This window comes from Acomys russatus, chromosome 11, assembly GCF_903995435.1.
Source record: "Acomys russatus chromosome 11, mAcoRus1.1, whole genome shotgun sequence".
Taxonomy (NCBI): domain Eukaryota; kingdom Metazoa; phylum Chordata; class Mammalia; order Rodentia; family Muridae; genus Acomys; species Acomys russatus.
The window spans coordinates 38,071,054-38,084,213 of record NC_067147.1 but is presented as its reverse complement, the minus strand read 5'-3'; the positions used below and the strand labels follow the sequence as shown (position 1 = coordinate 38,084,213).

Genomic DNA, 13,160 nt, shown 5'->3' with positions numbered 1-13,160 from the left:
TGTCACTAAACTATATTATTATCTCTCTCTTTCTCTTAACTTCTCAGTAAGTTTCACGGGAGTCCCTTAAACATGTTCTCACAGCCTTTCAAGTATCTGAGATTGTGACCCCATCCAACTAGACCCAGCCTCCCACTGTGACTAAGTCCCTTACACAGGCCAGATGTGAAAAGACTTTGTTTAGTGCACTGTTGCCGGGAGGGACAGAGCTGAGAGCAAGCACTGCCTGAATAGAGTGGTAGAGGTGACTGTCAAGGGTCAGGGAGAAAACTGAACTCCTTGTGGCCCCTGGTTGAAGGACAGAGGAAAGACAGAGTACGGTGTCAGGGATCAGAGTGGTAGGACAGATTGGTAGCCCTGAACTGTGGGTGTTCCGGGCAGCCTGTCACAGGTTCTATGGGCTCATCCACCTGGGCTACGTAGGTAAGGAACGCTACCTGAGAAGGAGGATAGTGTGCCCTGTTATTACTAGGTGACCTTAAGCAGGCTTAGTGTCCCTGAAGCTAACAAAAGCCCTGGCGTGAGCACCCCAGAAGCTGCCAAGACACAAGTCAGGACATGTGGTGAGACAGCTCTGGGTCCTTCTTGGTGCTAGAACGCATATTCTCTTTTGCCAGAGGGCAACCAAGACAGTAGAGATAAGGTAGACACTAGGCCCTCTTCCCACCCCAGCCATTCACCAGAGAGGAGAAGTGGGGCCCTTCCAGGGAAGAGCAGAGCACCTCCCCAACCCTGCCCCTTCCTTCCCCTGACACACATCCCAGCACTGAACAACTTAGAGTTGCACCACAGGAAGAGACAGGCATTGCCCAAGCTGTGGGCTTGGCCCAGCAACCTCAAACCCTCTTGAAAGGCAGGGTAGCCCTATGAAGGTCCAACTTCCTCTTCAGCTCAGAAGCCAAAGACATCAGAGTAAGAGGGCTATGGGGTGGGAGAGGGGTAGGTCTGTTCAAGCCCCCCACTCTCCAGCCCCAGCAGCCCGAGTGATGATCAGGTTCTCTTCCAGGGAATCTTCAAGGAGCATGGGACAATGGGACAGTGGCCATGAGGAGGCTGGACTCCAACTCTTCCTTACAGCTGGTGCTGCAGGGGGTCTGGGAAAGTGTGGCAGGGTTGGGGGGGGAGGGTGGGCTCAAGCTTAGCTTCTAGAGGAAGGGGGTGAATGCTCATAGCTATAATCAGGACTATGCAGAGCACAAGGGGACCATGTTGGCCTTCTTTGACCATCACTGTAGTGTCTCATAGTACCACGCATTATGGAGAAAGATGTAAACCTCTCCCTACCCCCACCCACACCCATACACTGCAAAGGGTATAGGAGAGATTTTGAAGGTATTTCCTGCCTAGAAGGGATGCTAAGGCTGTTCAAGTGTCCAGTCTATTCCAAACTCAGCATGAGGTCTATTTCTTTCTTTTTTTTTTTTTTTTTTTTTTTTTTTTTTCTTTCTTTCTTTCTTTTAATTTTAAATTTTAAATTTTTTGTTTTTTGAGACGAGGTTTCTCTGTGTTGCCTTGGCTATCCTGGACTCACTTTGTAGGCCAGGCTGGCCTAGAATTCACAGTGATCCACCTGCCTTTGCCTCCCAAGTGCTGGGATTAAAGGCGTGCACCACCACACCCAGCTCCGCGTGAGGTCTTTCTCACCCAAGTGAGAAATATTAGCACTATGCTTTCTCACCCTCAAATGCTTACTATCGTTTTACACTATCTACCCGTTTACTTGCTTACTCTGTGTGTGTATTAACACATATGTAGGTTCCTACATGCCACGGCAAACATGTGGAGGTTAGAAGACAACTAGGGGAAGTTGGTTTTTCCTCCTTCCACCATGTAGGCCTGAGGTATTGATCTCAAGCCCTAAGTGTTGGCCTTCCTGCTCGGGTGGGAACGGTGTCCAGGAGGCGCATAACTCTGAGGCCTGGGAAAGTATCCCCAGCTCTGAGGTGGGGCAGCATCCCAAGGGAAGAGTCCCGACACATGGGAACCCAGGAACCTCACAGCTCTGGGCTATGACAGTGCCCCTCCCCCAAGGGAATCCCGAGACATGACACAGGAACCCAGGAACCTCACAGCTCTGAGAGGAGGCTCCCTCAGCAGAAATGTTGCAGCTCCCAGGGGAGGGTACCCCAACCTCTGATGAGCCGAGGAGCTTTAAAAGCCTGCGCTCTGCTGTTTCTCTTCTGGGCTTTTTGGCTTCTTCTGATAAGAGAGTAACACCAGATTTATTGGAGGGAGGAATCCGGGAGAAGAAGGACGAATCCTCTGCTCCCAGGTGAAGACAGCAGAGAACTGTGCAAACACAGCCTTTATATAGGATTTTTTTTAGGAGGCGGAGCTTTCTAGGGCAGAGATTTCTAGAGTAATGATTGGTGGGATTTCAAGTCCTGAGCTTGGGGAAAGCTTAGGGATTGGTGGGTGTTTGTTCAGTCTTTTCTCCTAAAATTAACATAAATCTGAGAGGGGTCCCACTGAAGGGCTGGAGATGGGGGTTGGGACAGTTAGAGGCTGGAACTGCCAGTTTGACAGAGAGGTGTCAGGGAGGGGCTATGAATTCATGCCCTAAGGGGTTCATACAGATTTGAACTCTTAAACTGGAAAAAACAACAACAACAACAACAACAACAAAAAAAAAAAAAAAAAAAACAAAAAAAACACACACACAAAACAAAACAAAACAAAAACAAAAAACCCATAAATTTCCTTAACTAATCTATGAACTCATACTAAGGGGTCAGATTTCTAGTCCTGTTCCCTGGCTGGCAGTGTCAGACCATACAAAGCTCCCTGCCTCAGAGGAATGGCTAGTTTATACATTGTTGCCACAAAGTTGACACTGGCGCTCACAGACTAGCTCCAGTTAAACATGCCTTCCTCCTGGAGTGCCCTGCCAGCAGCGGCCATAACTGAGGCCTCAGGTGCTGCTGCTTTCTCTGTGGCTCCAGCTTTTCAGTTTCTCCAGGCATCTGCTCTCCGGGCACAGGGCTGAGGCGGCTTTGCCTCAGCCGCTCTGGAGCCCCTAAGGTCAGCAACACAGCCTGAAGATTTGAGCACCCCTTTCAGGGTCCATAGAGGCCGGCACCCAGGGGTGGTAAAGAACTAAAGAGAGGGCCACCCAAAGAAAAATATAGGGGAGCCCCGATGCAAAACTTGAAGTAGCCAAGGACTGGCTCCTGGAGCTCCTCAGCAGGGACCAGAACACTTTCCTGCAAAGTGTACAAAGTTTACAGAGTATGCAAAGCAAGGCAAGGGAGTCTGGCACAAAGGCTCTCCCTGCAGTGAACAGCCAACAGTAAGGGTTGGCGGCATGTGCCAATACCAATTGAGCCATGTTGCTGCCTCCCTACCCCAATCCTTGCTACCTTACTGAAGATTCCTAGGGTCTCTAAGATCCAAAGTAGTGTGTGTGTGTAACGACGGATTTCTGTAAAAGTAGTTTTTATTCGCCTGATTTAATGTCGCCTTTCTGCCTCTGTCTGCTGACATAGGCCTAGTCCTGGAAGCTTCTACCCTCCATACAATCTAATCTAGGCCTAGAATGTTTTCAGCCTCTGAGACTCACTGCTGAATAAGCTCACCCTTACTTCTTTCTGAACTCTTGCTGGCCGGTTCAACTCAGCTGTTTTGGCTCAAAACTCCTCACTCAGGGTGACTTAGTCAATCTGACTTTTCTCTCGGCCTCTGAATTGCTCTGCTTGGCCCCAAACTAACCCCAAAAATCTACTCTAATCTTCTGGTTCCTTCTAATTTTCTGGCTCATTCTGTCTTCACCTATATCTAGCTTGTTTTCTCTTCACCTTGTCTCTGTAAAACTCTCCCAGTAAAACTGCCTCCTCTTTCCCCCACTCTCTGTACAGCTCCCATAAGTACCTTGCCTTTCCTATCTCATCTTTCGAGAGTTGGACATATCCTGTTCTGCCAAATCTTTCTCTGACTCATCACTTTGTCTACCCCTCAATTAGACATCATTTTCAAACATGGGGACTTCCTTCTACAAACTAAGTTTACCTTCACTGTTTGGGGTTAAAAGTGTGTACCACACCTGGACCTAAGCTTTTCTTTGTGAAAATCTGTTGATGTGATGATCCTCTCACAACTGCAGTCCTACATCATCTGTCTGCAAATGTCCATTTCAGCATCAGGGTTTTCCTGATGCTGCCAGTCTGATGAAGGATCTGTCCTCCTTCAGCTGGTTTGTTGAGCGGTCCCATGCATCAAGATCTGCTTCCTGCATTGCCTGCGTGGCTGTCTTTCCGTGACTTCTTCCTTCCCTGAGTCACACCTTTCATGTGGAAGCATCTCTTATTCAGATCGGATCTTTATCAATTTGGATGCAACCCGTAATTGTGATTCACGGTCTCAGAGACTCTTTCTCTAGACTTGAGGCTCCTGCTGCTCCTAGGTCTCCTGAATCTCCGAGTGTCCAGCCCAACTCGGAAGAACTGAATTTTCCTCAGGAGATATCCTAGGCTGTAGGGAGCCGTGTTAAATTCTGCCATGTCAGAAATCCCGTGCTTAGGCTACAGGCTGTGTCCTTTCAGTTGTTGAGCTGTGCCAGAGAAGGTGTTTGTGTTTCAGGCCATCCTTGGACTATTTATCTTTGAAAGAAGTAGGGAAGTCCCTACTGAGAAACACCCAGAAGAATAAGGAAATCCTTTCAGAAAGCTACTCAGTAATAGGAAGTTCTTACAGTTCAGGCTATTGTGTTCTTCTTGCCTTGGGAGCTAGGAAGAGAGGGGTCATAATAGATCCTATTGACCTTGCTATTAAAGTCTTACTCGTCTGCATTAAAGAGAGTCTTGATCAGAAATTTCCCGACTTGACTTGTTATTTCTCGTGTCTCTGTACCCTACTTTCAATCCCTATTCCCTCTTTCAGGTGAATCCTGATTCGATTTGTCCCGCAGGCCGGGACACGCATCATTAGGCAAATTTCTCATCTGCGGCTTTCTGTCAGATGTCTCCTGTCCTCTGTGACATTTCTGTCAGATGTCCTCTGCTTTCTGCAACATTGGTGGGCTTTCTTCTTCTTCAGTCGCACTGGGTTATCCTTCCAAGCATGTTTGAGTGCCATATAGAACAGTAACTTTTACTTGCCTCTTGTAATTGTCGAACTGGAGGCTTATAAAAGTTACCACATGGCTGCCCACAACAGGGCAGAACCCCAGAATGTCTGAGCTAGAAAGAATATTAGGGGTCAAGGCAGGTCCATTATTCACAGACAGAAAACCCCCAGAGAGGAGGTGCCACAAACTCAGTCTCAAAGCCCCTGTCCCCAAGACCCAGAGCTAAGATCCTCAGAGACATCACCTTCTTAGGGCCAGTGACCACCCTCTTGGGTCTGGAGGCCTCTTTCCATCTATCCATCCCTGTGCAGGCAGCTCCAGGGCCAAACAGAACTGAGAAAAAGTTGCAGCCATGTTATGTAGTATGTAGATTGCACTTTTAAAGAAAAGATTTATTGGCCGGGCATGGTAGCTCATGCCTTTAATCCCAGCACTCAGGAGTCAGAGACGGGTGGATGGCTGTGAGTTCGAGGCCAGGCTGGTCTACAAAGTAAGTCTACGACAGCCAAGGCTACACAGAGAAACCCTGTCTCGAAAAAAAATTATTTATACAGTATTCTGCCCGCATAAGAAGGAACCAGATTTCATTACAGATGGTTGTGAGCCACCATGTGGTTGCTGGGAATTGAACTCAGGACCTTTAGAAGAGCAGACGATGCTCTTGACCTCTTAGCCATCTCTCTGGCTCCATAGATTGCACTTTTTATATTACCTGCTTTATATTCGTCCTCAGCAGTGGTCTGCTCACATCCTCTCACCCATCTATCTCTGCATTTCTTCTCTCCTCAATATTTCGCAGTAGCCCCTAATGACAGTGTTTTGTTTTTTGGTTTTTGGGTTTTTTTGTTTTGTTTTGGTTTGGTTTGGTTTTGGTTTTTCGAGACAGGGTTTCTCTGTGTAGCCTTGGCCATCCTGGACTCACTTTGTAGACCAGGCTGGCCTCAAACTCACAGCGATCCGCCTGCCTCTGCCTCCTGAGTGCTGGGATTAAAGGCATGCGCCACCACGCCCGGTTCATGACAGTGTATTTGCCACTTTTGTATAGCTGAGACCAAAATGCCTGAGGGAGGGCAGGACAGATGGCCCAGCTGGTAAAGTGCTTGCCACGCAAGCATGAGGACCTAAATGGGCCCCAAAAAAGAAGTAGGGTGTGGTGGACTGTATCTATAATCCCAGCACAGGGATGTAGATATGAGAGGATCCTTGGGGCTCCATGTTTAATGAGAAACCACACCTCAAAAATGAGGTGGAGGGGCTTGAGCTCAATGGTTAAGAACCCCAGGCATCTTTGTTTTAAATATCTAAACGCACAGGAAGTAAAAACTAAACGGTGTCTGCTTTGTGATGTTCAATTGAGTTATACATTCATCCAGCTTTTGATAATGTATTGCTAATTGCGTATTTATTATTTTCTCTTTTTTGGTTTTCTTGAGACAGGGTTTCTCTGTGTAGCCTTGCTTGTCCTGGACTCACTTTGTAAACCAGGCTGGCCTTGAACTCACAGAGCTCCGCCTGCCTCTGCCTCCCAAGTGCTGGGATTGAGGGCATGCACCACCATGCCCAGCTTGTGTATTTCAATTAAGACTCAAATCACTAATTTTGGGAAATATGACTACGGGCTTGCTTAGGGTGGTTTTTAAAAATATTTATTATTATGATGATGATGATGATGATTATGTTTATGCTTATTTATTTTTTTGGAGAAGTAAAACACACACATACCATAGCACATGTATGGAAGTAGGAGGACAACTTGTAAGACTTGGTTCTTTTCCTACCATGTGCATCCCAGGGATCAAACTCAGGTCATTAGGCTTGGCAGTAAGAGCCTTTATCTGCTAAACCATCTTGCTAGGCCCTGTCAATGTGATTGCTAAAACAAAAATTTGGGGGGGGGGCTGATGACATAGCTCAATAGTATAGTATACACATAGAGTGTTCAGAGCCCTGGGTCCAGTTTGTAAAATAAATAAACATTTAGTTTAAGTGCTAAAAATAATTAGAATGAGGCTGAAGAGATGGGTCTGTGGTTAGGAGCACTGGCTGCTCTTCCAGAGGTCCTAAGTTCAATTCTTAGCCTCCACATTGTGGCTCAGATCTGTCTATAACTGTAGTCCCATGGGATTTGATGCTATCTTCTGGTGCGCATATACATATATGCACAAAACTCCCATATACATAAAACACAAAAATAAATAAATCTTTGCCAGGCAGTGATGGCGCACACCTTTAATCCCAGCACTCAGGAGGTAGAGGCAGGTGAATCCCTGTGAGTTCGAGGCCAGCCTGGTCTACAAAATGAGTCCAGAACAGCCAAGGCTACACAGAGACACCTTGTCTCAAAAAACAAACAAACAAAAAATTAGGATGGAGAATTATTGGGAACCTCTCACTTCCACACACAGTTGAACACGCACACAAACATCATCTGAGAGAACAACTTAAAGAAGAAATAGAGTACTTTCCTTGCTGTTTTAGAGGCTCCTGTCCATGGTCAGTTTCCCCTATGTCCTTGTACAGAATATCATGGTTCCTCATCTCATAGTGGACAGGATGCAGTGTGAGAGGAAGGGACTGGGGAGCTGGTATGCCCCCAATAGCCCTCTTCTTTCAACTTGGCCCCACTTCTCAAAGTTTCTATCACCTTCATAAATGGCATGGTTGAACCAGGCTCAATGATGCACTCCTTTAATCCTGGCATTTGGGAGGCAGAGGCAGGTGGATCTCTGTGAGTTCGAGGCCAGCCTGGTCTACAAAGTGAGTCCAGGACAGCCAAAGCTGCACAGAGGTCAGCTGAGGACCAGGCCTTTGACATATGAACCTGTGGGGACATCTCATATTCAACCCAAAGCAAGGTGGTTTGCTTCAACCAGGGTCCCTGCAGGAGTAGTGGTTTATGCAGAAAAGGCTTGGGCCAAAGGTTTAATGGAGGGACCCTTTCAAGGGGACTAGCCCAGCACCTAGGGACCAGCAGACACAAGAAGACATGACCAGCATGATCTGTGAGAAAGAAAAATATATTAGTGATGGTCCTTGTTGCTGTGACAAAAATCCCTGGCAAGAGTCACTTAAGAGATGAAGGGCTCATTTCAGTTCATTCATGGCCCGTCATGGTAGGGAGGGGGTTAAGTAGTAGGGGATTAAGGCTGCTGCTCATATTGTATCCAGAAGCAGAGAGAGAGAGAGAGAGAGACAGAGAGAGAGAGGGAGAGAGAGAGAGAGACAGAGAGACAGTGAGAGACAGAGAGAGAGAGAGACAGAGAAAGAGAGACAGACAGAGAGAGAGACAGACAGAGAGAGAGAGACAGAGAGAGAGAGAGAGAGAGAGAGAGAGAGAGAGAGAGAGAGAGAGAGAGAGAGAGAGAGAGAGAGAGAGAGAGGTGGTTGAATGCTGGTACTCAGCTCCCTTTATTAGTCAGCCCAGGGCACAATTCCTGGAATGGTGCTAACCACAGTTAGTGTGGGCTCTTCCATCTAAATCCAGTATGGAAATGCTCACAGACACACCAGAAGCTTGTCTAGACCCTTTCAAGTTGACTACTGTACTGGTTAGCTTTCTGTCAACTTGACACAAGCTAGAGTCATCTGGGAAGAGGCAACCTCACCTGAGAGATTGCTTCCATCAGACTGCCTGTAGGCAAGTCTGTGGGGGCATTTTCTTGATTACTGGTTGATGGGAAAGAACCCAGCCCACAGTGGGTAGTACCATCCCTGAGTAGGTGGGTCTGGCTGTATAAGAAAATAAACTGATCTAGCCAGTAAGCAGTGTTTGTTCCTTCATGGTCTCTGCTCCAGTTCCCGCCTTTGGGCTCCTGATTGAGTGCATTGATGACACACTGAAGACATCACAGAAGGAGTATCCAAATGTGTCTGTCACATTAAGGGATGAGAAAGAGAGCTCAAGTTTGAATTTTCCACTTCTCTCTGTGTTTTCTGTCTGTCCGTAGTTGTGGTTGTTGGCCTGTTTTGTCTGTCTGGTCAGTGCCTGTTGCCTATCTGTCGTTCTGTTGTCCTTATGTGTCTTGTCTGTTAGTAACTACTTGGGTGTGTGTGTATGTGTGTGTGTGTGTGTGTGAGAGAGAGAGAGAGAGAGAGAGAGAGAGAGAGAGAGAGAGAGAGAGAGAGAGAGAGAGAGGGAGAGATCTGTGTCTTTCTCTGTCCTTCCCTAACAATGGGTTTTGCTCTGTATTTATTGAAGAACATAGGAAACCTTGTTGTGAAAATGAGGGATGCTTAGGGGCTGGAGAGATGGCTCAGAGGTTAAGAGCACTGGCTGCTCATCCAGAGGTCCTGAGTTCAGTTCCCAACAACCATATGGTGGCTCACAACCATGTAATCTGGTGCCCTCTTCTGTTGGGCAGGCACATATACAGACAGAACATTGTATATGTAATAAATAAATAAATCTTTTTTTAAAAAAAAAAAAAAAGAGAGCTTCTTTACAGAGATCTTTAACAGAGCTTTAGGAGGGGAAATGTTGCTTGAGAGACCCAGAAACACACAGATGTTATAAACCTATATCCAAATGTTGCTTCCAACATTTATAGGATATTTGTTGCTAAAGGTCGTTTTCAACCTGTTGGCTGCTTTCAGCAAATGATTACCACAACACACACGTCTGTGCATGCATTCTTCAGGGGCATGGAGGAATGAATAACTTAAGATTAAAGCTATGCATTAGCTTAAGTTGTAAAAGCTGGTTAATGGGGGAGGGGAGCGGTGGATCCAACGCATACTAAGACTGGTTCCACGAGAGGCAGGTTAGCATCAGTAAGCTGAGTATACAGTGGGACAGCAGGCCAAGGACATAGTCTTAAATGATCTCAAGGCATATTATTAACTTGCAAGGTCCAGCAAAAGTTCAGTCTCTTCAAAGGCAAGAGGTGTTTTCAGAAAAACATATTACCACACCTGAGTTCCTGTCCTGACTTCCCTCAATGATTGCGATGGGAAAATGTAGACCAAGTAAACCTTTTCCTCCCCAAGTTGTTCAACTGCAGCAATAGAAACTAAGACAAAGGTCAATCTTAACCATACTGTAAATGTAATTTTTATTCGCCTGATGTAATTGTTGTCTTGGAGGCTCACTGCTGGATAATTGGTCCTTTTCCAGTTTTCTGAACTCTGCCTGGATGATTCACATCAGCTGTTCTGGCTTGAACTTCTCTTCAAGCTAATTGATTGAAGCTGGCTTCTCTCAGCTTCTAACTGATTGCTCAGCTTGGCCTCAAACTAACTCTAGAAACCTGTTCTAATCTTCTGGATCCTTCTCATTCTCTGGCTTGTTCTGTCTTCACCTGTGTCTAGCTTGGTCTCTCTACAGCCTGTGTTTGTCAAACAGTCCTGGTTAAAAAATCCCCCCCCTCAATGCTCTCTAAGTTGCCTTTCTTTCCTCTCTGTTCTCCTGAGAGTTGGACATATCCTATCTCTGACTTATTCTGTCAAATCTTTTCTGATTTGTCATTTTTGTCTGTCCCTCAATTAGACATCACTTTTTGTTTGTTTTCTTGGTTTGGTTTTTCAAGACAGGTTTTCTTTATGTTATCTTCATTGTCCTGGACTCCCTTTGTAGAGCAGGCTAGCCATGAACTCACAGCAATCCATCTGCCTCTGCCTCCTGGGTGCTGGGATTAAAAGTGTGTACCACCATGCCCGCTGAGACAGGATTTCTTTATGTTATCTTGGCTGTCCTGAACTCCCTTCATAGACCAGGCTGGCCTCAAACCCACAGCGATCCGTCTGCCTCTGCCTCCCAGGTTCTGGGATTAAAGTCATGCACCACCATGCCCTGCTCTAGACATCACTTTTAAACATGGCTGTGTCCTTCTACAGATGAACCTTCCTACCTTGTTTGGGATTAAAGGAATATAATACGGGTGTGTCTTATTCCAGCCAGACCATACTGTAATCCAGTGTGTGTCTGCATTCCAACTGAATTACATAGACCTAGAAGGTCTTTGGATGTGATCCCTTGCCAGAGTGACATGTTGCTAGATTAAAATCCCTCTACAATTACAAAGACGGTGACATTACTGGAGCCCAGAAAGAAGTAGACCTTGGCGGGTCCCCAGCAGAGACACACAACCAGGACAAAACTGCAGCGAGGAGTGGAAGGGTAAAAGAAGGCTAACCCCTCTCCTTCATCTCCATCCCATTGGCCAACCCTGGAAGCCAGACAGCAAGGGGTCTCAAGCTGGGTGGTCCACAGGAGCAGCCTCCCACGTGGAAGGTGGAGAAGTGGGATGGAGTCAAGGAACACAGAACACCAGCTCGCAGGGAGGCTGTCTTTGCATTTCCCCCTCTGATTGTGAGGCCTACAATACGTTCTTGAGCGCTGACCACTGAGCTCTGATTAGTTGAATATGATTTATGGTCCAAGCCTCAGCTAGAAATAGCCAATCACAGGATGACAGAAACTACTTAGAGTGAAATCATGTCCTATGAATTTAACTTTTCAGAGGCCAACAAAATCTAGCCATGAATTGATGTCTTGTCCCTTTAAAGTACTAGAAATATGGTTTGTTTGTTTGTTTGTTTGTTTGTTTTGTTCTTTTGGGTTTTTTGTTTTGTTTTTGTTTTTAATTTTTATGTTGGGCTGAGGACCTCCTGTTCTTGCCTTTTGTAGACTGGTTAGGAAGATTATAGGCATTGCTCTAAATTGGGGAGGCTACTGGAGTTCATCTCATGTGCCTGGAGGGTTTGTGTCGGTGGATTTCTTTGAAACAGAATCTCATTATGTAACCCTTAATTGACTTCAGTCTTACTGTGTAGGCTAAGCTGGCCTTGAACTTATAATAACCCTCATGTCTCTGCCTCCTAAGTGTTGGGACTACAGGTATATGCCACCATGCCTAGCTCTATATGCCAGCCTTAATTGCTGGGTCACTGTGCTGACAAGGATTTTAAGCTTGCTTCTGACCTCAGCAGTATTATGATCGATTGATTATGTCTGTCATGAACATAGACATAGAAATGATGATATATGTGCCAGCCTGGTTTTGAGCACTTTCCTGGCTTGGTTTTAACAAAGCCTCTGCACTTTCTCCTACCAGCCTGCAACTTTTTCCCTAACCTATTCTCTCTTCTTTTCTTCCCTATGGGATCCTATCTATATTGAATCACACTGAGTGAGTTTAACCCAGGAAAACAGCAGTCTGGATCCACTTTGATCCCTCTGGTCCCCTGTCCAAAGCATCTGACCATGCTCTTCTCTCCAGGCCACCACCCATGTGTATGTGACTATCGTGGATGAGAACGATAATGCTCCCGTGTTCCAGAAGCCACATTATGAGGTGGTGCTGGATGAGGGCCCAGACACCATCAACGCCAGCCTTATCACTGTCCAGGCGCTGGACCTGGATGAGGGGCCAAATGGCACTGTCACCTATGCCATTGTGGCAGGCAACATCATCAATACCTTCCGAATCAACAGGCACACGGTCAGCAGCTGAGGGGAGGGTCCAGGGGTGGAGGGTGTCAAAGCCTCTCCGGGCCTTGGTGATATCATAGGGTATAAGGAGCAAACAGAGCCTAGAGGGAAACTGGATTGCCCAGGGACAGGGGGTAGAGGGTAGAAGTTGGAAAGCTTTAGTGGATAGGACCTATCTGCCTTCAGTAATGCTGTAATTGATTAGTGATGTCTGTCGTAAGCACAGACACAGCAATTGTAGCTAGGATGTCAGGTTCTATTTGGTATTTGATGGAGTTCCCTATCACTCATCATCCCCTCCCCTTGTACTCTCTGTGTCCCCAGGGTGTCATTACTGCTGCCAAGGAGTTAGACTATGAGATCAGTCATGGCCGCTACACCTTGCTTGTCACTGCCACAGACCAGTGTCCCATCTTGTCCCACCGCCTCACCTCTACTACCACGGTACGTAGGTGAATACATCCCCAATGTGGAGGTTGGGGGAACATGAAGAGGACCTAGGAGGCTCTATAGTGGAAGAGGAAGGAAAGGAAATGCCTATCAGAAGGAAGTGCCTGAATTCAAGCACTCTTGTCCATAGTGACTCAGATCCCTGCTCTTTCACTTTCCGGCTGTGTGACTCTGAGCAGATCACCTAACCTCCCTGAATTTTTGTTTCCTCATGATTGA

At 46.5% G+C, this 13,160-nt stretch overlaps 1 protein-coding gene across 1 annotated transcript in view; it reads left to right on the top strand.

The window, feature by feature from the left end:
* Positions 1 to 13,160, top strand: part of Cdh23 (cadherin related 23) — a 373,665-nt gene that overhangs the window by 325,013 nt on the left and 35,492 nt on the right. Inside the window, exons 36-37 of the mRNA XM_051152488.1 lie at positions 12,280 to 12,501; positions 12,816 to 12,935. Coding sequence (XP_051008445.1) covers positions 12,280 to 12,501; positions 12,816 to 12,935 — 342 coding nt within the window. The remainder of the gene's footprint in view (positions 1 to 12,279; positions 12,502 to 12,815; positions 12,936 to 13,160) is intronic.